Source organism: Camelus bactrianus, chromosome 10 (assembly GCF_048773025.1).
Source record: "Camelus bactrianus isolate YW-2024 breed Bactrian camel chromosome 10, ASM4877302v1, whole genome shotgun sequence".
In the NCBI taxonomy this organism is placed as follows: domain Eukaryota; kingdom Metazoa; phylum Chordata; class Mammalia; order Artiodactyla; family Camelidae; genus Camelus; species Camelus bactrianus.
The window spans coordinates 39,969,166-39,995,418 of NC_133548.1; the positions used below are offsets into that span (position 1 = coordinate 39,969,166).

Sequence of the window (26,253 nt, forward strand, 5' to 3'; positions counted from 1 at the left end):
AATGTGGACAAACAAGGCAGGTGTTAGAGGACTGATTATGTCTGAGCACCGGGAAAGTAGGGAGCACACAGGGGAAGCTGTGGAGAGGGACAGAGGGGCAAATAAGTAGGTGGGGTCCTGAGAGTCAAGGGCTGCAAATCCATTTGTTCCCCAGCACGCCCTGGACCATGCTCCCTGTGCCTACAGAGGGAAAAACCCAAACAACATACTGAGGGAGGGCAAGAGAATAAGCAGGATGTTCTTCCTCCTTCAGTGCAGGAGGGTCCCAGTGAGATACCTAGGCTGCTTGAGATCCTTATCAGGACTCTAGTGATTAATTTCTGGTCCTCTGGAAAGCTCCTAAAGCTCCCTTAATTTCTTCATGGCTCAAGGGCCCCCACAGAACTTATTGGCAGCTAAAGACAACGACACTGTCTGGTGAGCACATCCCAACAATTTATCTCTATGTGAAACATCAACCTGAAAGAACATCCAGCAAAAAACTATAGCTAACAAAAAACATCATACTTAAAGGTGAGAAACTGGATGCTTATACCCTAAGATGAGGAACAAGGCAAAGATGTCTCCTCTTATCACACCTATTCAAAATCATACTAAAAATTCTAGCTAGTACAATAATAAAGGAGAAGGAAGTAAAAAGCATACAAATTGGGAAAGAGGAAATGAACTCATCTTTGTAGGTAAGATTATTGACTATGTAGAACATCCCAAAGAATTGACCAAACCAAAATAGAACAAAACCCCCCAAACTCTTAGAATTAATAAGCAATTATAATAAGGTTGCAGGATACAAGGTTAATATACAAAGATCGATTGCTTTCCTATATACCAGCAATGAATGATTAGAATTAGAAATTTAAAATACAATATCATTTATAGTAGCACCCAAAATGCAATAATTGCATATAAATATAACAGAATGTATACAGGATTGATAAGCAGAAAATTATAAAACTCTGATGAAAGAAATCAAAGAAGGTCTAGATAAATGGAGAGAGATTCAGTGTTCATGGACTGGAAGACATAATATTAAGAAGTCAATTCTTTCCAACTTCATCTATAGATTCAATGCAATCCCAGTCAAAATCACAGCAAGCTATTTTTTGGATATCAACAAACTGATTCTAAAGTTTACACAGAAAAGCAAAGACCCAGAGTAGCCAACACAATATTGAAGAAGAAAAAAGTTGGAGGACTGACACTACTAGACTTTAAGACTTACCATAAAGCTACGCTAATCAAGAAAGCATGGTACTGGCAAAAGAACAGACATATAGATCAATGGAAAAGAACAGAGAACCCAGAAACAGACACAAACAGACTCCCTTTGACAAAGGAGCAAAAGCAATTCAATGAAGAAAAGATAGTCTTACCAACAAGCAGTGTTAGAACTGGCTGTCCATATGCAAAAAAATTAATCTAGACACAGAGCATACATTTTTCATAAAATTTAACTCAATATGATCACAGAACTAAGCATAAAACACTGTATATAAAATTTCTAGGAAAAAAACACAGGAGAAAATCTATGTGATTTTGGGTTTGGCAATGAATTTTTATATACCAAAAGGATAATCTATGAAAGAAAAATTGGTAAGTTGGACCTCATTAAATTCTACTCTGTGAAAGATATCATTAAGGGAATGAAAAGACAAACCATAGACTTGGAGAAAATGTTTGCAAAATAAATATCTGATACAAGACTTGTATACAAAATATACGAAGAACTCTAAAACTGAACAATAAAAAAACAAACAACCTGGCTACAAAATGGGCAAGAGATCTAAACAGTCATGGCACCAAAGAACAGGTATGATGGCAAATAAGCATATGAAAAGGTGTTCAACATCATTTGTCATTAGGGAATAACAAATTAAAACAATGAGACACTACTACACACTTATTAGAATGACTAAAATCCAAAAAACTGACAATACCAAATGCTGACAAGGATGTGAAGCACCAGGAACTCTCATTCACTGTTGGTGGGAATGCACAATGGTACAGCCATTTTTGGAAGACAGTTTGGTAGTTTCCTACAAAGTCTTACAATTTAATCCAGCAATCGTGTGCCTAGGTATTTACCCAGTTGATTTGAAAACATATTCACATAAAAACCTGCATCTGATATTTATATCAGCTTTATTCATGTTTGCCAAAATCTCAAAGCAACCAAGATAGCCTTCAATAAGCAGACAGATAAACAAATTGTGGTATATCCATATGAAGAAATACTCAGTGATAAAAAGAAATGAGCAATAAAGCCATGAAGAGACATGGAAGAACTTTAAATGTACAATTCCTAAGACAAAGAGGCTCGTCTAAAAATGCTATGTATGATTCCAATTATATGACATTTGGAAAAGTTAAAACTATAGATACAGTAAAAAGATTGGTGGTTACCAGGAGTTTGGGGAAGGGTTGAACAGGCAAAGTATGGAAAAACTTTAAGACGATGAGACTGGTTCTGTATGATACTGTAATGATGGATACATGATTTTATGCATTTGTCAAACTCATAAAACTTTATAGCACAAGTAGTAAACCTTAATGTATGCAAACTTAAAAAAATCATTTAGGAGGTTGGAAACCAGGCAATCTACAGATTTAATGCAATCCCTATCAAATTACCCAGGACATATTTCACAGAACTAGAACAAATCATAGTAAAATTTATATGGAAACACAAAAGACCTAGAATTGCCAAAGCATTACTGAAGAAAAAGAAAGAGGCTGGAGGAATAACTCTCCCAGACTTCAGACAATACTACAGAGCTACAGTCATCAAGATAGCATGGTACTGGTACAAAAACAGACATATGGACCAATGGAACAGAATAGAGAGCCCAGAAATGAACCCACAAACTTTTGGTCAACTAATCTTTGACAAAGGAGGCAAGAATATACAATGGAATAAAGACAGTCTCTTCAGCAAAAGGTGTTGGGAAAACTGGACAGCAGCATGTAAATCAATGAAGCTAGAACACTCCCTTACACCATACACAAAAATAAACTCAAAATGGATCAAAGACTTAAATGTAAGACAAGATACAATAAACCTCCTAGAAGAAAATATAGGTAAAACATTATCTGACATCATCTCAAAAATGTTCTCCTAGGGCAGTCTACCCAAGAAATAGAAATAAAAGCAAGAATAAACAAATGGGACCTAATTAAACTTACAAGCTTCTGCACAGCAAAGGAAACCATAAGTAAAACAAAATGACAACCTATGGAACGGGAGAAAATTTTTGCAAACTATGAAACAGACAAAGGCTTGACCTCCAGAATATATAAGCAGCTCATACGACTTAATAAGAAAAAAATAAACAACTCAATCCAAAACTGGGCAGAAGACCTAAACAAGCAATTCTCCAAGGAAGAAATACAAATGATCAATAGGCACATGAAAAAATGCTCAATATCACTAATTATCAAGAGAAATGCAAATCAAAACTATGATGAGGTATCATCTCACCCCAGCCAGAATGGCCAACATTCAAAAGTCCACAAATGACAAATGCTGGAGAGGCTGTGGAGAAAAGGGAACCCTCCTACACTGCTGGTGGGAATGCAGTTTGGTGCAGCCACTGTGGAAAACACTATGGAGACTCCCCAAAAGGCTAGGAATAGATTTACCATAGGACCCAGGAATCCCACTCCTAGGCATATATCGAGAAGGAACCCTACTTCAAAATGATACCTGCACCCCAGTGTTCATAGCAGCACTATTTACAATAGCCAAGACATGGAAAGAGCCTTAATGTTCATCAACAGATGACCGGATAAAGAAGATGTGGTATATTTATACAATGGAATACTATTCAGCCATAAAAACTGACAACATAATGCCATTTGCAGCAACATGGATGTTCCTGGAGAATGTCATTCTAAGTGAAGTAAGCCAGAAAGAGAAAGAAAAATACCACATGAGATCACTCATATATGGAATCTAAAAAAAACAAAAAAAACAAAAAAAAAACCATAACTACAGAACAGAAACAGACTCATAGACAAAGAATACAAACTTGTGGTTGCCAGGGGGACGGGGATGGGGAAGGGACTGGGATTTCAAAACGTAGAATAGATAAGCAAGATTGTACTGTGTAGCATGGGGAAATACATACAGGATCTTGTGGTGGCTCACAGCGAAAGAGAATGTGACAATGAATGTATGTATGTTCGTGTATAACTGAAAAATTGTGTTCTACACTGGAATTTGACACAACATTGTAAAATGACAATAACTCAATAAAAAAAAGTTAAAAAAAAAAGGAGGTTGGAAACCCAAGGATGGAATGCAGATATGACAACAGAATCTAACTGTAATACAAACATATGAGACAACCTCACTGAAGGAGGGTAGGGGAACAGTGCAGACCTAAGTATCACTGGGAATGAATGGAGTCTGAGAGACCTAAGGTAAGAGGAACTACACACAAGCACTGTATTCTAGTTAATAAAGTTACTCCCCACAGGGCTATGGGTTAACAATTCTGATACTGCTATACATGTATACCAGAATTGAACAATTGGGTAAATGGATGGTGGATGGTAGAAACCAGGTCTGTCATTGTTGGAGTGGGAGGTTACAGATAAGCAAGGGAAAAGGCTAGGATGATCCACGTGGTAATGAATTAGAGTTGGAGACCTCAGTAAGAATTCACGTTTATCTTAATATACAGATTGCTACCTACAGAAATATTTAGAGATATGTGTGTTTAATGGATTAGAGTATACACATATATTTCCTTGTCCTGTTAGCTGAGAAGGCCTAAAAGAAATGACTCTGGTAGCAATGAACATACCTACTACCCAGATCTGGGCTGCTAGTACCATTCTCCAATAAAAGCAACTAGGGCTTCTTGGGAAAATGGCTGATTCTAGGACCAGAGAGGAAATGTACCAGATGAGTCTACAAGCAGAAAGTAAGGCGGCTGGAAAAATTTGAGCCACAAAATAAATGAAGTAGTATTGGATTATAACCCAAAGCACAAAATTATTCATGAATCTATACCAATATAAATGACTGAATAATGCGAGAGAGGAAAAAATTCTCCTTTGTAGAATTCCAAATAATTCATGTAGATCCCATGTCCTCAAGGAGGAAGAACACAGCCCCTCACTCCCTAAATGTGGGTTGTGCATAGTGACTTCCTACCCAAGAGCAGATATGGGAAGGGGGAAAAGAGTAACTTGACAGTGGAAAAACCTGACTAACAGCTGCCTCAGCCAGGTGAGCATGGTCAACATCAATCACATGGGAGCTGATGTGAGGTGATGAAAACAACACTTACCTCTGCTCTTCCTTCCAAAACCCCCTAAACCCTAGACCGATCTTGAGAAAAACATCAGACAAATTCCAATAGAGGGGCATCCTAAAAAATCCTTGATTAGTACTCAAAACCGTCAAGGTCATTAAAAGCAAGGAAAGTCTGAGAAAATGTAACAGCTAAGAGGAGCCCACGGAGATGTGGCGGCCAAGTGTAATATGGTGTCCTACATGATGTCCCGGAACAGAAAAAGGACATCAGGTAAAACCTGAAGAAATCTGAGTGAACTATGGACTTCAGTTAATAATATATAAACACTGGCTCATGAATTGTAACAAAGGTACCTACCATATTAATGTAAGAAGTTAACAGGATGAGAAACTGGGTATAGGAATATGGCAACTCTGTACTGTCCTTGCATTTTTCTTGTAAATCTAAAAATATAAACTTGCCTATTAAAAAAAATCAACATAAATTTGCTATTTTTCCAGCCAAATAAGCTTTCACTGGAGGGGGGGAAATCCATGATTTTAAGAGACACACATGTTTCTTCCCATCACCAAGGAGATGGTGGTAACTTAGCCAACATTGGCTGAGCCCTACAGAAGCATTTGAATACAAGACAAAGCATAAAGACCATTTCAAAGCCCTACCATGCAAGCTGTGCTCTTTCCCAAGTGAGAACCCACTTCCAGGAAGAAACTACACGGCTTTTTGGTTTTTTCCAGAGCTGAGATGAGAAGACAGAGCTTCCTCATTACTTAAGGATGCCTGGCAAGGTCATTTCTGCTTTCCCAAGGAGGATTCTGTCCCACTACTACAACCATCACTCAAGGTACAGTGGCATTTTTAGTGCTTTCTCTGGAACTGCCCTGGAATATATGTCTATCCATGGTTCCTCATGGGGTCTTTACACCGCGGGTTTTTGTATTAGTTGTCTTTTGCTATATCCTTGGTGGCCTGAAACAACACAGATTTATTATCCTTATGGGTCTACAGGTTAGAAGGCCAACATGGGTCTCACTGGGCTAAAATCAAGGTGTTGGCAGTGCCATGTTTCTTTCTGGAGGGTCTAGGGGGAGAATCCATTTTTTGCCTTTTCTAGCTTCTAGAGGCCACCTGCAGTCCTTGGCTTGCAGCCCTCTTCCTCCATCTTCAAAGTCAGCAATGGGGCTGCAGGGGCTGGAGGTCAAATTCCTTTCACTTTGCATTACTCTGACCTCCTCTCCTGTCTTCCTCTTCTACTTTTAAGGATCCTTAAAAGTACCCTATGGTTACACCGGGGCACCTGGATAACCCAGGACAATCTCCCTAATTTAGAGTCAGCTGATGAGCAGCAGAAATTCCACCTGCAACCTTTATTTCCCTTTGCCATGCAAGGTAACATATTCACAGATACCAGGAACTGAGATGTGGACATCTTTGGAGGGCTATCAATCTGCCTATAACAGTTTCCTTGGTTAAAGGGACAGGTTCTGTTCCCAATACTCATCCTTGCCTACAATGTGCGGGTTCATTGTTTCTCCATGTGAGATTGTCAAAAGAAAATGCAAAATCCCAACCCCCTTCATCCCAGCCCTTAAATCAGAGGAGTTTTATTACTTTTAACTAAAAGGATACTTATTTCAGCAGCCATAATGTAAAATATCAGGTAAGTATGGGAAGCAGATCACAGGGCCTCAACAGACAGTCAGGGTCCCCCCACACTCCCCTCTACTTGACACAACTGTTTAGTCACCAGGATCTGACATCTGGACCTTGGAGCACAGCCAAAAAAGGGAACTTAGAGGCTGGTGTTGTGATTGGCACTGACAGGGGGATCTATAGTCCTGTGTCTTAAAGTTTCCACCAGCGTCTTTGTTTTGGTCCATTTTGTAGTCTCTGCAGAGTTGGAAGGCTGCCAAGCACATAGCCCCTGGATGTGAATTCACTGTTCAACCAAGCACGTGATTCGGCTGCCCTCCAACTACAAGTATGTACGGAGGAAGACGGATGCACCATTGATTAGCTTTGGGCAGTCAAAACTATCTGAACTAAAACATTGGTGGAGGTCTCAAGTAAGCCATGGGAATTTAAAACACTGCACAGGCACAGAGGGGTCCATCATCAAATACGTCACCATTCTCTGTCTTTTGCCATGCCACATCACATCTCTTTAGATGGAGAACCAGAGCCATTTTCTTGGCTTTAAAGGTCTGTTCTCACTTAAGCAGAAGGTGATGTGAGTTGTGCCATCCTGGGAGTTTCTCATGGAAAACACCAAGCCATTGTGCATGAGTATATGTCTGTGGGCATCCGTACACCCTAAGCACTTGTAACAACCTTGGAGAGACCAACAAAAATTGATCTGGTATATTGGCTGATGACACGTGAAGTGTGGGTACAACAAGCAACCCAGGACAGCCAGAGTGGAGCTGGCACTGCTTATCTCCTTCATTCTTAAGCATGCATGGGCATCTCTGGTACCAGGGGCTGGGCCGGGAGCTGTGAATACAATGACAAACAAGGACTTCTCTTCTGGGGTCAGTATGTCCCTGTGGGGCAGCTACCAGTGGTGGCCGTCAGAGACCAGTATAGTGCCGGGCACATGCTACACAATCAGTGCTCAGATGGTGCTTAAGTTAGGGGACGAAGGGCAAAGACCTGCCCACAAACTGCAATGTAATATGATAAGGTCCTCCCCACACTTCTGAACCAAGTACTGAGAACAGAGCATCTTTCCAAGCGGGAGGGAGCAGCAGAGGAAAGCATGGGCGATGCAGAGGGAGAGCCAGAGGGGCTCCAGGCACCTGGTGCAGCTTCTGCACCTCACTTCCTTTTATCTTTGTGTGTCACCTGAGTCAAGTTTCTTTATGTCATTCTCTGTGGCTTTTTGACCTTCATGTCTAAATCCTTATTACTCCTGAATAAGCCAGTCATTTTTTTTCAGTGGCTCAATCCTGCTTAAAAAGTGCCACATCAAGTACTAGTCCACTTGAATTCCCAAGTGGTGGCCTCTGTTGAAACAAGGGCTCTGGGTAGGGGTGTGGCCAGTGAATAAAGGGGCATTGTTGTGTTTTGTTTGGATCAGTTCACTGGTGGGCTAATTCTGGACTTGTCTGAAGGTCACTCAGTGGTTTAGCCTGAAGGAGCACTGCTTGTGGAAACTCTCTCTTGAACAGACAATGATGAGGATGGTGAGAGAACACACGCTTGCCTGTACTTCCTTTGTACCAGGCACGTTGATGTGGCACCATTTTTTATAAACATATAGTAACTCATTTAAGCCTCCCAACAATCCAATGAATAGGTACCATTATTATCTCCATTTTACAGATGAGGAAAATGAGACCCAGAGAGGTAATGTAACTTGAGCAAAGCCACACAGCTCGAAAGTGAAAAAATCCAGATTTGATCCCAGGCCAGCTGGCTCCAGAGTTCACATCTTTAACACTACACTGTATGTTGTCCCAGTTTTATGAAACAGCTCTTTTTTTTTTAAATATATGAAAATGTCTGAAACACAGTCCCTTCTGCAGTCCCACGTAAAGCCAAGAGAAGTTTCATGGGGAATAAGCTCATGTACGTGAATCCCCACGGGTTGTCTGATCCCTCTACGGAGGCTCAGCCTCTGTGAGGGCAGATTAAAAAGGAGGTGACATTTGAGCAGCATTTTTGTTTGTTTTAAATAACAAGTGGATTTATTTCTCGCTAGAAAAGAAAAACATGCTCATGTAAGAGAACTTCGAACATATAAAAAAACCAAGAGAAAATAATTCTACCCTTAGAGATAACATGTCGTATTTTCTTACCAGCTCTTCCGTCTTAGACACACACACACACGTACACTGGGTACACCTAGTTCTATAGCTCGCTCTTATAGTATCAGATAATCTCACTGTGCTTCCTTATGCCATCAAAAATATCCCTTTAACTGGCTTTCTCAATCTCAGATGAGGGCACACGTATACGTGACTTAACCATTCCGTAACTGTCGGACATTTAGGTGGTTTCCAGTCCAGGGGGGAGGTGGCTGCGTCTGGAAGGTTGAGTCATTCACCAGCTATGGAGGGGGAGGGCGCTCAGGCAGCGGCACTAGCAAGTGCAGCAGGATGTGGTGCCTCTGGGGAACCAGATGACAGCCCCATGTGCGGGTCAGGCCACAGGCTAGTCTCTGTCTTTCACGGATGAGGAGGCTAAAGTTCAGAAAGTTTAGGAGATTTCCCTGTAAAGGTCCCTAGAAGAAGATTCTACCATCTCCCTTCCCCAGTGTCTTAGTCTGGAGTCATCTGAAAGAAGAAATCCCAGGGAAAGGGGTGAAGGAAAAGGACAGTGATTCAGAGATGGAGGAAGAGCCAGCAAAGGGGGCAACCTTACTGAGCCAGTCACTGTGGGCAACTGAGCCTCAACCCCATGGGACTGAGAACCTGTAGACAGTGTCCCCAGGAGACGTCTCCCCATTACTGAGGTGACCCCCAGCGGCCACCTCTCCACGCTTCCAGGCCACGCTGGGTGCCAACCGAGGGAGCTTCAAAGCTAGAGCCCTGGGACAGAAAAGTGAAGGTGCCAGATTAAGGTGGGAGTTCTCTGTGTGCACCCACTGCCTGCCATTGCCAGGCTGAAACAGGTGGCTGGGGGCACCATGTACAGGGCAAATGCATCTGCTATGCTCACCCAGGGATTCTGGGACCAGGGCCCGCCACCCTTTCCCCAGGACACAAATCCCAGGAGACTGGGTGAAAGGCTAAGAAGATACATTTTTAGCAACATATCTAGGAGGGGAACACTCTTGTTCTCCAAGGAAGACGCAAACCAGCATGGATGGGCTGTTATTATGACACGAGGCCAGTGCCATTCAGAATAAACATTCCCTTAGTCCTGACTGTGATGGGCCTGTGCTGGAGATTCAGAGCTGAGCAGGATGCCAGCCTTGCCCCCTGACCCGTCTCAGGTCTGCTCTGAGAGGATGCCAGGGACTGCTGCTGGGCGTTGCTTCCATCAGAACACACCACCATCCTGAGGAAACTTCTAGGGTGCACGGGAAGGGATGTACCCTGCGCTGAGCTCCTACACAGGCCAGGCCCTGGGCTGAAGGGTTCTGTTCATTACTCATCCTCTACATCCCTTCTGGAGAAGAGATGCCTTCTTCTTGGGGACATAGCTAAAATTTTGGAACTAGTTCTTCATCACAGCATCATGATCAGGAAAGTCTTTGATTCCTTCTTCTGATGGATGGGTCTTGTAAAATGTGCTCATTCCCTTCCTCCCTCTCTTAAATGCTGATTGAGCACCTGCTGTATGCCATACACTGTTCTAGGGAAGAATGAATCCTTGCCCTAGGAGCTGGCAGTCATGTACACCCGGAGTCTCAGTGGGCTGAGGGCCGGCACATGGCTCTGGGTGATGAGGGAGACTAGGCCAAGCTTGCACTGCCAGGAGGAACCAAGGAGGGCTTCATGGAGAAGGTGGGGCCAGACTCTTCTGTGGACAGATCTCTGTTTTCCTCTCCATCTCACTTAGCACCATTTGTAATTAGCTATTGGTGTGCATACTTGAAGGACCCCGTCCCCGCCACTATTTGGAGCACTCCAAGAGACCTGACGCCTTGCCCGCCCCTGCACTGCCAGCACCTGCCACACCATGACTGCTTAATGTCTATTTTCTGAATAAATGGACAGTGTGGCCACGCTGGCCCCTGAGCAATACTCTCTTCTAGCAGAGTCCCACAGCCAGATGAACAACTCCGCCTTCTACGTCAGAGCACGATGGTAGTCTCAGGTGGGTCTAGGCTTTAAGAAGAGAAGGAAAAGGAGGTGGAGGCAGCAAGAAAGGGAGCAGAGAGGGCCAGGGTGGTTGGCGCTGAGCACGGGGGGTCTGAGCATTTAGGTGGAAGCATTTTTGCTTATCATCTAGGCCTTCTCAGCATCGTGACTAAGTCCTGTCCCAGAGCAAAAATCCGGGACCATCACACTGGAAGTGGCAAAACACTGCTGGTTACTGTCCCTCACAAGAGCGACTGCACCTCCCTGGTTTTCTTTTCAACCAACAATCCATGTTGACAGCAAATCTGTACAGAGAACCTATTAAAAGAAATTGTAGTAAATCAGAGTTGCTTTAACCATCTGTCTGGCATTCTGACTGCATGCCTGACACTTGCACTGTAGCTTCCTTTTGTACAACCTTCCATTTGATTTAATTCCACGGATAATTATCAAGTCTTGACTACATGCAAAGCGATGCATTGCGAGCCTCAAGCTGGTTGCGTCTTCCAGGCCTAGAGCACAATTTAACTTACGACAAAAATAAACATGCACAACGGAAGAAGAGAGCAACAGAGGCCACAAGAAACTGTAAAGACTATTTCAAAGACGGTAACAGTTTACCCATGTGAGTAAGCGTGGGATAGCTGGGACCCCACACGCATTCACTTGTCTAAATATGCCTTCGACAGCCTTGCTGAGCTACTTTCCTGGGTCTTGGGGTCAAAGGGATGAATGAGACCCAGCCCCAGAGCACAGCACAGCCCCCTGTGGGAGCCAAAGTGGCATCACTTAGCCCATTGAAAGTGGAAATCAGGGAGGGCTTCCCAAAGGAGATGTGTTGTTTGCTCCTAAGAGGGGAAGGAGTTCACTAGGGGAAGAAGGAGCAGGACATGCAAAAGGGCTGGAGACACGAGAACAGGTGCGTTTTTGGGAAGACTGCTGGAAAGTCGTAAGTCTGTGAGGTGTTAAGAGAATGAAGCCAAAAGCCAGAACGCACAAAGTGTGGATTTACTCCTGAAAGCCACGGGGAACTGCTGCAGGGTCAGGAAAGCAGACATCAGCAAGTTTGCAGAAGGGCTTGGGACAGGTTCTTTGGTGGATCCATCCAAGCAGAAGTCCTCCTGGGATGTACCACCACGATAACGCAGTCTGAGCGGCCTGGGCTCTGGAGAAAGGTAGACTACTCCCAGCTCTGCCTCCGACCTCAGTGTCCTTCCCCTCTGCGATGGGAACCACCATACTTAGCTCAGAGCTTTGTAACGAAGCTCAGATGACATAATGGACATGAAGTGCCCAGCACAGGAGGAGGACATGCCTTGGTGAGCACTTGGTACTTGTTAACCCACCCCTCCCCACCTTTCCCCAGTGCGTGCCCCGTAACGTGGGAGAGAGAGGGACCGCTCAGAGATGATCTCACGGAACAAGAATGACTCTGGCAAGCCAACAGAGCTCAAAAACAAAGTTGGAGGCGACTTTAAGAAATTATGATCTATTCTCTTGTCTTGGGTCGATAAAAAAAGAGACAGGACAGTGAAAGAGCAAGTAGAAGAAGGTCCATGAAATGCTTTAAGATGCGGGACACTCGGACTCAAGTGGCGTGGTCAAAGGGCCCAGGCGGGCTGGAGAAGGAAGGTGGGTGTTATGGAGCCTGCAGGGTGGGCTGGAGGCAAGGTGAAGCTGGATGGTGACGGCGGTGGGCTGACAGCCGTCGTGGTCTTAATGGGTGGCTGTGCTTTGGATGGATTTTCAGAGGTGGAAAAAAATGGTGCTCAACACCCACAGCACCTGGGTTGTGGCCTCTAAATAATGATGCCACTTCCCATAAAGGAACCCCGACTCCTTGCAGAAATGGCCGATTCTAGCTCTGAGGAAGAAAATATATAAGAAGAGCTTGGAACATCTTATTGCTAGAAACTAGTAAGTTAAGCATTTCTACTAGATTAGGATCATATCCTGGATGCTTCTACTGGCTAAAGCCAGAAAAAGCTGAGCACCAATGAGGATAATAACTGCAATGGATTAAAATGCATCAAATCTAGTTAAACCCATGAGTTAGTAATGATATTAGAAAAACAAAACAAAACTCAACACGTCTCCAGTCACCTCTGGAGGATGCTAGGAAATCTGTTCATTTTGAAAACTGGTAAATAAAGGGGAAATATCTTATGCTTATCCTATTCTAAATCAAACTGTACCTGTGCTGATCAAATACTTAGTGAGGCAAAGTTTATCTTTACAAAGCATTTTAGCTGGTAAGTGATAATGGAATAAATGAATGAGAACATAACCATTTGGAAACCCCTAATGCATTAAGGTTTCTAGGCAATGATCACCAGTGGTTCCTGACAAATCAGTGACAACCAGACACAATGTCTCTGCTCCCCCGCCCCCACAGAGACATACCACCATCAGTTCCATATCTCCCTCCCAATTTTCAGGAGATACGGGGGTCGGAGGAACGTGTTAAGTGAGACCATCAAGATACAATGAGCAAAATCTAGACTGTGGGAATTCTGTTCTTCAATAAATCGACTTCAAGGAATGAAAGAGATCTGACATAACATCAGTCAATTGCAATGCATGGGCCTTATTTTGATCTTGATTCCAACTGTAAAAATAATAAAGAAATGAAACAAAATTATGAGACAACAGCTGAAGATGTTAAGGAATTATTAAATACATGTAATAATTGTATTTTTAAAAAGAAATCCTTATCTTTGAGAGCTATAACTGAAATAGTATATCTGGGATTTACGGCAAAAGAATCTTGCAGCAGGGGCAGAGGGTCAGAGGGGAGGTATAAATGAAACAAGGCCGGCCCTGGATTATCACTGTTGAAGTGGGTGATGGGTTCACTCGGGGTGTACTACACTGTTCTTTCTACTTTTGTGTTAGGAGTTTTTATAGTAGGAAGTTCTGGGTTTTGTTTTTTTCATGGTACCTAAGAACTAGATTCTGAACATGGGAAGCAGGAGGAAACCACAGGCTTGTTTTGTAAAACAAGGAGGCAGATCAGGGCAAGCAACTAAGAATAAGGTCAGTCTGGAAACAAAAGATGCAACTAATATGGCAAGCATAGATTAATATTCTTAATATATAATGACTTCATTAGAAAAATCCATTAGCAGTCTATCAAAGCCCCTAGGGAAGTTTAATAAAATACATTAAGTGGCAATTTATACAAAGAAAAAATATAAATAACTAGTGAATATTGGGGAAAATATTCAGCTCCATTGGTCCACAGAGATGTAAGTGAAACAACATGAAACGCTTCACAGCAGCAGCCCGGGACCGTCTCTCTGGGCACCTTCCTCCCCTCCGCGTCTGCTCCGCCCACTGCCCCAGCCCACCAAAGGGCACACACCTGCTCTGCTCCGGGCAGCCCTGGGTCAGCTGTAACTTCGGGACCCCTCAGTCTCCTCCTTTCCCCCAGAGTTGCTGTTCTCTCTGGTTGGGAACTTCAACACAAATGCTTTGCCAGAGGGTGCAAAGGAGTGAATCTGCGGTCCAGCAATTCATCAATGGGCTGAGAATCTGTGATGGAAGCACGGCGGGTCCCAGAGAGGAGCGGGGTGCCCCCTACACAACTTCAGGGGAGCCAAGGAGACTCATCACCACGGCCATCCCTCGGGCTCACACATGACTGAGAGTTGCTCACGGCTACCCATTTTACTTCTTTATTTTATTTTTTTTAACTTTTTTTATTGAGTTATAGTCATTTTACCATGTTGTGTCAAATTACTTCTTTATTAACTGTGGTCTTTTCAGAACCCAGATCAAAGAGTCTGAACTGAGGTAACCTTTAACCTGTCAAAATCTATGAGGAGGCATAAACCCAAATATGTGAATTTTCAAGCCATGTTTAATCTGGGTGAAAACTGAGTGGAAAGTCTTGCCAAGAACTTACACGTACATCAATCAAACCCATTTCAGTTCTTGTCTTCATCTGTTTATTCCAAACTATTTGGGGGGATTGCAAAGGCCCCTTAGGCATTACTGATTATGAGCTCAGTAAGCTATTTGCCCTGTCCATATTCCCGTCACTAATGAGAATTGCTACACCCACTCTGCTCCAGCTACAGAGCAGAGCTGGCTGTTAGGTTTCAGGAAAAGCATTTAGCAGGCTAACAGCTCACAGAGGCCAAAAGCATCTCTTTACACTTTCAGAATGCACGCTTAGATTTACCATTAGGTAGGGGCAGAGGACAGCGAGCAGTAAAATTAGGTAGATCTTTTCTTTCGTAAGTCCTTCACTCCTTTATTTCTGTGTTCACCCTCATCCCCCCTTACCCTGAAACATCCTACACACACACACACACACACACACACACACACACACACACACACACTCCATCCCTCCCCTCCAGAGCGATCTCTAACAAGAGCTAGACTAATACAGGTCAGGATGACACAAAACACCTTCAGAGGCAAGAAGAGGAGGCACCTACCATCTCAGAAGCCCAAACACGGGAGATGCACCAGCAGCTGACCAGGGCACCCCCAAAAGAGAACCCCCCCCCATAGCATGTCCAGCTTCATCCAGGCTCTGACCCACCTTTAGGGCAAAGTGCCCCACAGCCCATGGTCTAGGATTTCAGCCACAATCATATCTTCTGCCCAGAGGTGAGCTCTCCCTGTGGTGGCCCACACCCCTCTGCTTTCAGGCTAATTTTCAGAGGTCTGGAGGTCTGTAGAGATAGAGAATCTTTTCCACTGTTTCCCGAGGAGAAGGCTGCCTGCTCAACACAACTCTCAGCTCGGTGCATCAGTTGAACAAGTGGCTGCCTATATAATTTAATATGATGCCACATGAGACTCCCAGACCTGCTGCAAAGCAAACAGGATTCTGCCGCTCGCCTCTTGGCAACTGGAAATCTGGAATGCCTGCTTGTTTCTGCTCAGTCTGGGTATACAATTCAACTTAACTGCCAGAGTTAAGCAGTGGTGGAGGCTGGGCTGGGTATTTTCAAGGGGTCGATGTTAGGGCCACAGAGAAGTGGGTCTCATCTGGGGGGAGTCCTGAAATTTCTTAGTCTGCCTACAGAGTCAAGGTCATAAGCATCTCCTTCAGCAAAGGCAAGGTGTGGGTACAGCTGGGTGACCCCAAGAAGCCCTGGATACAGCATGAGGGCCATGCTGTGCCCTCAAGCCTCCTGTCAGTTGTGGTGGGGGAACCCATCCTTTCAGGAAAGATAACCTAAACCTGCATGTAGTGAGGTAATGAAGATAGGAAGGGATCTACATACACATTTCCAGCCATGAACTTATCATTTTAGGTGCGTGTTAAGGCCAAGAAGAAAACTTTCTTGTATTGGAATATTTGTCACAGTGGCCCACTCAGTTTATTGGCTGGTTGGTTTAAAGCAAAGCCCTGGTGGGAGATGTGGGGGCAGGCCCTGGTACTGTGTACCTGTTTCATGCGCAGATGTAGCAGGGAGGGGACCCAGCACTGGCACTGGCTCAGTGGACTCAGATGCTGGGACCATCTCATCCGCACCCTGGTGGAGTACTCCTGCAGGGACTCAGGACTGGTTCCCAAGATGCCAGGTCGTGGGGCACTGGGCAGAAATGCCTACTGCTGTGGTCAGTCTTCCAGGACCCTGAGCCCAAATCATCCTGCCCCAGTGGTGGGGTGAGACTAAGCAAGGGGACAAAGATAAGATGGTCTCACTGAGAGGCAGTCCTAGGGAATATCTCTGGGCTGGAAGGAGGCACCAGGTCAATTAAGCAGGGGATTCCTACTTCCTGCTCCATCGGACTCCAAAGACCAAGGTGTGGACTGTGCTGGGAGACAGTGCTACTGAGCTGCCCAAGGGTGCTCAAAAACTCGGGAGCATCAGACCCCTGGAAAGGGCTACCACTGAAAGCAGAGCCTTTTCATAAATATTAGCTTTAGGACTCTCAAGAAGCACTATATTCTTCAAATAGCTAACACCTAAAAGGCACAAAGTATGCAAATTCAACTAACTTTTTTTAAATTAATAATTATGTGGCTGGCATTAAGTCGACCTTGCATGCATTATCTCATTTAATCTGTGGGATGCTGAACTCGTAAAAGTGAGTTTATGTTCTACCTGCTGCCTAACGCAGAGTATGTAAAAGAGAAGTCCAGAAATAGCACTGCAGGGCTAGACTAAAAGGTTTTGATTCACAGCAAAGGAAATTTAATTAAAGCATGTAATGCCAATTACTGTCATTCATAATCATATTATACCTCTCCAGAAATAATACAGATATAAAAGTCTAGAGTTACCTGCATGTTTGATGTAAATAGGATAAAATTATCCAAGTTCTGAAAATGTCCAGATATCAGAAAGAAAAAAAGTATCTCTACCTAGCGTCATGTGTCATCAAATTTCATTAGGCAGGGACATGAGCATCCAGGCACAAGAAAGTCCACCCCTCCTCTGTGAGCAGGTTGTAAAAACTTCCAAAGGTGCCTGAAAACCTGAGGTTAACATGGTCATGATTTTTGAGCTCCTGTAAACAATCAGACACTCCTGCTTGTTTTTGACAAAGCCCAGGAGAGGCCAGACAGCAGACACTCTCAGCCTGTCCCATCACTTTTTGGACTCTGTATGGTGATAAGGACCACATCCTTTCAAGGGGAAGCACCGAGGTCCAGTGGAGGGAAAGAGTGACAGGAAAGCTCCAGGGCAGAGAAAACATGGCACAACTGCCAAGCCACAGCTGGGTCTCAACAGGGCCATCTATGGGCATCGAGCACGCTGCCACTTCATTCCCCCGTCCCTTCATCACTTTCTGAGTGTGCGCTATTGCCAGACCTGGAGCTGAATAGTGGGGTCACTCACGGAGTGAGAGAGCACTAAGGTCCTTGCATTCTTAGGATTACAGTGCAGTGGGGGAGATGGACACAAATTTTTAAAATACACACATTCATAAATACAAGGCAGGTTCCACCAAGACCTAGTTTCTGCACATCTGAAATGGGTAATATAAGACATCTATTCCATGGGGTCCTGACAAAAGTGAAATAAGTCAATATGTACAAAGCCTTCGGCTTAATAAAAATTAATAGAAATTCTACTGCTACCAGTATTACTATCCTTACCACTAACAATAGTAGAAGCATGATTTTGGGTAAGTTACTTAATTTTCTCACATTTCAGGTCTCCCATCTGTAAAATGGGATAACAAGAGTTCCTAACAAAAGAAATTAAATGAGCTAATATGTAGAAAGTGTTTGGAACAATGCCTGGCACACAGTAAGAGTTTGATAAATGTTAGTTGCTAATGGTGGTTATTATTTTGCCAGAATCTTAAGACATCACATCAGCTCATAATATGCTTACAATCTAGTCCAGGGTGTCTCAACAGAGACACTATTGATGTTTTGGACTGGACAAGTCTTTGTTGTGGGGGGCTGTCCTCTGCACTGTAGGGCATTTTGTAGAATCCTGGCCTCTTCCCATGAATGCCAAGAGCACCCGCCCCCAAGTCACGACAATCCAGAATGTCTCCAGACATTGCCTAACGTCCCCTGGGAGGGAAAAATCACCCCATAAAAAAACCACCAGTCTAGCTAGAAAGTATAATGCACCGAGATGAAGGGAGACAGTGCAGAGCTAGAACCTAGGGTCATGAGGAAAAGAGCCCTTGAACAGAAAGCCAGCGAAGGCTCTTCCAAGAGGGGGCCATGAACGGTGTGCTTCATGACCATTTTGAATCTAAGTCCCTTTAGCTCAACATAAAAATTACTTTAGTGAGATTTCAAATCGCAAAACAAATTAAACATCGTGACTAAACCCAAATGAAAGCAACTATAAGACGCTGAATATAATTTTCCATTACATGCAGTTCCCTCCTCTCACCAAAATCCTGACCGAGCTTCTTGGCTAAATGTTACACTGATTTGATAAGCTGGGAAGAGAAAAAAAAAAAAAAGGGGGGAGCAGGGGAAGGGAAACTTCTAGGTCACCCTTGGAAAACCCTGGAGCAATGTCCACTGACATCTACGGAGATGAGTCCAAATTTTAACCAAGTAGTAGCAAGTGAGCTCGCTTTCAAGAGGAACAGTGTTTGGCCCCCACGGGCTCCTGGTTGCTGCATCCCATCCCATCCCCATGGCTTGGACCAACTCTTGCCTCAGTTTCCAGGATTCAACTTGACCTGAGACTGTCCTGGGCTCAACAGCATCATCATCTGACTCCAGTACAGTGCTTCATTCCAGTACCAGACAGTCTGATATCCAGGTTCTTATGGTTGACCTTCTGCCTTGGTCCCTGTTGATGAATCCCTGTCCAAGAATCTTCCTGGTACCCTACCCCAGAGCCCTGACCACTTGCCCCTGCTCAGTGTCTGGGCTAAAACACCAGACTGCCCCAAAGTTGCCACCTGCTTTTCTGAACATCTGAGCATCACCCCCCAAGTCCCACTTGCTGCGCTTGGTCTACCCATTGGGACACCCTATTTCATCGTGGACCCTTCTTTGCTGCTGTTGATTTTTTGGGACGGTGATCAGAGACTGATGTACTCTATGCTGGCCAGACTCCATCTTTACTGTTAGCATGGGGACCAGTAATCTGAGTGCAATCCCATCCCCAAGGAAGAGTCAGATCCAAGTCCCATCCCTCTCTGCCTTCCCCCTTCTGTTGTTGATAACTGGTCATGCCCCAGTGTGACCAAGAGAAATCATATTCTCTGTGTTTGGTCATCTCTGTCGCATGGTAGGTGAATCAGGCTGCTGCTCTGTACATGTGACTCAATTAGGATGTATAAACATGATATACCAAGTACCCCCTGTAGGCAAGATACCTTACTGGGTGAGGGAAGGGGAAGAGAACTTACTGAAGGTTTATTTTGTACCAGACATTCATTATATGATGCTTTACAAGATTATTTAATCTTAACTCACAACTACCCCAAGAGGTAGATACTGTCTTTAACAGTTTCTGTATGAGGAAGAGAGGCAACGAACCATCAGTTAGGGACAGCGGTCCTGCTGACTTCAAAACTTAGGCTCATTCCCTGACAACCAGGAGTGGTCTTTTTGATAGGAAACTGGAACCCTGTGGGGTTTCTATTCTTTCTCCTTCTCCTTTTTTTTCACCTTTTATAAATTTTCATTTTATACATGGCATCTGCTTTCAGGGCCAGTGACTGAACTCAAGAGCACTCACATAAACTGTCCTCAGCCTCCGTCGCCATTTTTTTTTCTGCTACGAAAATTCAGGTGTCAAGCACTTTTTCTCGAGGTCACACAGAAAATGAAATGTGGGATTTCCACAAACACTCTCAAGGGGTCTGCATACAAGCAGTTAATGACACCTTATGGCAGCCACCATCCCAGTGAGCAGGGTACCAGTGGGACCTAGGTTTCCCAGAGGGAGTCGAACACTATCTGCAGGGCTTGGTGTTCAGCAGTGTGCTCTGGCCCCTCTGTCCCTGCCGCCAGAGGTAAGTTTGTAAGTTTCATATTTGCACAATGAACTACCCCCCCACCCCTTATTTTTAACAGATTAGCACTTAAGGCTTTAAAATACCACAAAAATATACACTAGAGATTGCACTGGCTTTTTCCTGCAGGGGGGTTGGGGGGTAACCAAACTGATCCTTACGTGGATGGACCTGAAACAATTTCATGGTTGAGTTTAAATAGCCACGTCTGAGGATCTGAGTAACACAGAGAAAGAACCTCATCACCTGTTAGATCCAGGTGCATAGGCGTTCACGGGTCACACTCAAGAGGGAGAGAAAAGAGACAGAGAACAGAGGGTTCGCCAGCAGAGGACTACAACGCTGATTTGGAAACAGCTATTCATCCTGTGTAGAGAGCCATGTGAAGAAGCAACCAGCATCAACCCGAGACTCAGTCTGCAGACCCACAGAAGTCTGAGCTATGTTCTCACTTTTCTCATTATTTTTATGGTAAACCTGGCTACACTTAAAATGTCTAAAACCAGCAATAATGAAGCAATGAACCAGAAACCACAGAAGACACCTTTACCCTAGAAAACTGTTAAACCACACATTTTAGACTCTTACCTGATCCTTATAATTGGACAAAACTAGCTTTCACATGACCACATCATTACTGCCAGTTTCATTGTACTTTTTCGCCACTTAACATTTTAAAATATGTCTTCCTTCAAATTTACACAGTGAACATATTTGATATTTTAATAATATAATATTTATCCTAGGCAATAGAATATATTTAAGTCATCACACAATTGCCAGTAAATTGGGTTGTCTCAGCATAGGTAGAACTGTATACGCGTACGTGTGTGTGTGTGTGTGTGTGTGTGTGTTTGTGTGTATACAGTTGAGCCTTGAACAACACGGGGGTTAGGGGCATCCACCCTCTTCTTGGTGAAAAATCTGAGGATAACTTTACAGTAAGTCCTTGGTATTTGTAATTCTGCATCCATGGATTCAACCAAGCACAGATCATGTAGTGTTGCAGTACACAATTATTGAAAAAAATCTGAGTATGAGTGGCCCCATGCAGTCAGAACCCACGTCGTTCAAGTGCGTGTGTGTATATACTTTTTTTCCTACTGTTATTTCCCTGGGATATATTTCCAAAAGTGGAACTGTTGAGTCAGAGTCAAGGATTGATTTTGTGATGTATTTTAAGTATCATCATTCTATTCTCCAGGAAAGGAAAAAAAATATAATTTATAATGCCTTCTGTGAAATATGTTTCCACAAAGCCCTGCTCATGTTATACTTTATAGCTTGTATTTATTTTTGATAATGTAGATAGGGGTGATATGGCAACTCATAGCTATTTTAACTTGAATATATGAAATTACCTCCCTGGGATGTGTTTACAGTGAATGTTTCTCTTGTGTGAATTATGTACTCATATCCTTTGATCATCTGTCCAATGAAGTCTTGATTGTGCCCTTTAAGATTTATATAAAACTCCCCAAAGTGTCTAGATGGTAAGTTTTGGCTGTTACGTTTATTGTAACTACTTCTCTAATCTTTTGCTTCTCTTTCTATCTTTTAGTTTTATTGATTTTTTTTCTACCAAAAAAAAAAAAGACTTTTAAAAATGTAATTGAACCCATCAAACTTGTCACTGATAATTTCTTCAATTGCTTCAATAGTCAGAAAATCGTCTTTTCTCAACAATTGGGATAAGTATACCATTAAAAAGAATTAGCTCTCTAAACCGCCTGGCATTTGTTGTGGTATAGCGATACAGTGACCATATTTTCTAAATCAAAAATTGGAACATACGATCTGACAAGTGCCAGTATTCTTATGGGCAAAATAGGACAGAATATTTGAAATTAAGACTGTCCTAGAAAATTGAGGACATATGGTCCCCGTATGTATGGAGCAAGCTGTTATTTTAAAGGTACAGTGCCAGACCCTCTTCTCGCAGCTCCTGTCAACCTGAAGCAACAGAGATGTTTAGCCTGAGGTTCACCTCACCTGAGTCCTGAGCCCAGCCTTACCAGAACACGAAGGATGCTGGTAGGACCAGTTCCCCTCGAAGGAACAATCCAGAATTAGTTACGTTGCAAAAGCCTACTGCTGGCCCCTCCAGATCCACCTCTCTGTTCCCCACCTTCTCCTCGCCCAGGAGGGACTGCAGTAGTGGCCCGGGAAGGCCAGGTTGGGTTATTTATTTCCTGGTTCCCTTGCCTGTGGAGTCACCATCCCCAAAGGTCAAAGTCTGCTGGGTGGCCCTCCTCACACCATTTTTCCTATCCCAGGAATTCAGTAACCACTCAGGCCTAGGAGCAGTAACAGCTCCTCACCTCCCCATGGTTACTAGGCCCAGATGGAGTACACTTACCTCACTTCTCTGAAATAACCCCTTTATTAAACTGTACATGAGCTACCCAGTTTGAGTGGGGCAGGGACCTGCACTGAGATACCCAGTATGCAGGCTGCCTCGGTGAACGAGTACCCGTGACTGCAGCTGGTTTTCCCTAGACCCCATCACTGAATTAAACCATCACAAGGTTTAGGCTCCTTCTCGAAGCAGAGCCCTCCCCGGACCACAGCCTGTCTGACCACTGTGCCAGCCCCTTCCTTGGAGGACAGGATCTCTCCGCTCCTCCCACTGACTGCAGGACAGACCACCAGGCACTACAATCCAGCTGCTCATTCGATCTTGAAATCCTGAATTTCCTGTCCTGGTTCTATCCAACCCGGCTGCCTTCTCTTCCGCTAGGCCAAGATTAGGGTCACAGAATGCCCCCAAGGTTCACCTCTGCGGCAACAGCCAGGGCTTCTTTCTTCAAGTCTCTAGAAGGCCAGAGACTACATACCTTTAAGGCGCACTGGGCTGGTGCCATCATACGTAAAAGCCGGGACAGTCATCACAAGCACCGGGTGGTCTCGTCTCAGCATCTGCTCCTGGTCCCCCACCCCTTCATTAGTGGGGGCCCCTCTCCTCCTAGCCCTCGCACGTTGGCTCCTGGTGCTGTCTGGAGGACCTCGCAATGCCTTCCCTTTCTACTGACCCACCTTTTAGCCCCAGCACTATCTGGGGCCCTACTGCATGTTCCCATTAGCAACCCGGATTCCACTGCTGCCAAGTCCATGCCACTTGGGGGCACCGCTAACGTGCCCCCCACTCTGTGGGGAAACCATGAGCAGAGAGAAGTCAAGGAGCAGGAATTTCAAACCACACAGTGCCGGGGGTGATGACCTCTAGGTTCAGCTCCACCAGCACCCACAGAGCCAGGCTCAGGACTGTCAAACCACACTGAAGGGGACGAGGCAAACAGGAAAGACATCATGAGAAAGGAAACTTGGGGCCCAGACAACAAGCAAGTGGTGATCCACACGCATGAGAAAACTTGGTAAGGCTTTGGAGGAGAAGCCGGGCTCAACCTAGAACCTGAAGGCACAGGAGAGGAAGCAAGACTGGAAGCAAGGCCTTAGGGACAAAAATCAGCAGCACTTGTGACTATATTAATCACTGTTGGCTGAGGGCACAAGGAGGGAAGGCAAAAATCATGCCACACCTGCTTCCATCTAAGCTCTATGTGCTCCTGTTGGACACCAACTAGGCTGCATCTGATTCCCTGGGCCTGGAACAAGGCTGAACAAGAGCAAGCATCATAAATGCTTGTTGAATAAGAATGAATCAGGACATGACACAGTTATTGCCAAAGGGCAAGAGTTCAGCTTTCTATCTCGGAATCCTACATTTGCGAGGGGAGAAGAGTTACCGAGAGAAGAAATAGTTTGTGATGGATGCTTTTAAGAAGTTAAGTCAACAAGCATCAGGAAACACCTGGATACAGTTTCCCAATGGCTATGGAAACAGCTTATTTCATTAAGGGGCTGTGGCGGCCCTCTGTCTTCTACCCTCATGCAGCTTCGGGGGGGCAGGCTCTTTCCCCTTGGGGTCTTCAGACTGAAGCTTGGCATCTGTCTTTCTCAGGTTGCCTGGTAAGAGCTCTGCTCTTGGGCTGCACTCCCGAGAGCTCAACCTGGGCACCTGTGCACACCTGAGCAGCGTGGGCTTCCTGTCTTGGGCCTGAGGCTTCTGACCTGCACAGTTGCTGACCCCTCCTCCCTTTTTAAAGCAGCCTCAAGCTCCTAGTGTGAGATTCACTGGCCTTGAAAACACAATGTCTTTTCCTGTATTTTCTATTCCTGTCTTGGGCTCCATGTGCTTCTTTAGGCCATCCACCATCCCAGGTATCTCAATGTCTCCTTAGTAATAGCGCTAATATAATCATTTACATTTGCTTAATGGTTTACAAAGCTTATTTAATTCTGCAACAATCCTGCTAACTGGGTATCATGATCTCCAACTGACACTGAGGCTCCCAAGTGCCAGGCCCCCAGGGATCTACCCAAGATCTGGGACTCCTCATCTTCAGTCATAGCTGCTGCCTCCTCATCTGTCTCACTCCCTACAAAGAGTAAGATCAAGCAGAGCTGAGCACCTCCTGTCGCCATGCTACTGAGTCAGTCCATGCATCAAAGAAGGGTTGGACCAGGCTACAAGACGTGAGGTTCCTTCCAACTCTGAGCCTCTCTGATTCTATAATCTCACAAGCCTTTAACCTGCTGGCAATTTGCCACAAGCAAGCTTTCTCTCTCAAATCCCCCCAATTTACTATGTTCGTCACTCAACTACGACTCTACGTTTTTTGAAGCTAGGCAGTGAACTGGGTAGCAATTCCCTATCTCCGATTTCCTAGTCTGGAAAATTGTGTTACATCGGGCAAATGGAAGAGCTACCAGCAGCAAAGGGAAAAAAATCATAAAAATGTAGCTGTTTTTGTTTCATCCTGCCTTCTTCAGCAGATTTGGTCGGTGACCTCTCTCTGAGTCACGAAAGGCTTTAAAACTTGCTCTGATTTACATCTGCAGGAAACAGAGTTTATGTCTTGCATTTTTCTTAAAAAAAATTCTTTTTTCATTCCCAAACCATAGTTTATTCCCTTCTATACGGAATTTCTTGATAATACCGCAAGACAAAAATATACATACATAATAGCTCTTCAGCTCCGTGGTGTGGATTAACCAAAACCACTCATTTCAACAAGAGCCTGCAGGCTTTAAGCCAATTACCCACAATGTATTCTGTGAGATTTAGCTGGACGGTCCTCTCCTCATCAATTAAGTCATGGGAAAAGGCTCAGGATCACCAATGATCTCACTTGGAGAGTGACCCACAAGGAAAATCATTTAAAAAAAAAAGAAAAAAAAAGTTTTCTACCAGAGAGTTTAGAGGCAAGGGGCTATTTTCATTATTCTTGGCATCTGAAGTATGACACATGGTCTAATCTTTCACATCTCTATATACTGAACTGTGTTCCAGAGGAAAAATAAAGAGCCACGATTTAGCAAAGGTCAAGAAGACAAAGTTTATAGCTGCACCCCCCCACCCCCAGGCTAGATCTCTGTGGATTATGGCCATTACTCTTTAGTTGCAAGCAACAGATCCCCATTCCACCAGCCCCCATGCTAATTAATTAAAGGAGATTTAAAAAATAAATACCATGATAGAATCCTAAAATGGTTCCTCAAAATTTTTTATCCTAATGCTAGACTGTGAATATGATGAGTTATCATGCCCTGATGATGTTAGGTGACAAGGCAAAAGGGGTTTTGCAGATGTATTTAAGGCTACTAGTTAGTTGATTCTGAGTTAATCAATAGGTTATTCCAGTGAGATGCACCTAATCACATAAGTGCTTTAAAAGCAGAGTTTTCTCCTGCTGGTAGCAGAGAGGAATTCAGAGAGCATGTGGGAGGCTCTCTGTTGCTGATGTGGAGAGGGCCACACG

General features: G+C 44.2%; 1 protein-coding gene across 3 annotated transcripts in view; it reads right to left on the minus strand.

The window, feature by feature from the left end:
- The window catches only part of PARVA (parvin alpha), a 146,644-nt gene that overhangs the window by 57,909 nt on the left and 62,482 nt on the right, over positions 1 to 26,253 (minus strand). The window contains exon 1 of one of the 3 annotated variants that reach the window (XM_045524083.2): positions 15,570 to 15,744. The exons of the other annotated variants lie outside the window; for them this stretch is intronic. Within the exon in view, the coding sequence (XP_045380039.1) occupies positions 15,570 to 15,597 (28 nt within the window). The 5' untranslated portion in view covers positions 15,598 to 15,744. Of the gene's footprint in view, positions 1 to 15,569; positions 15,745 to 26,253 lie in introns of those variants that run through there. 3 annotated transcript variants of the gene reach the window in all.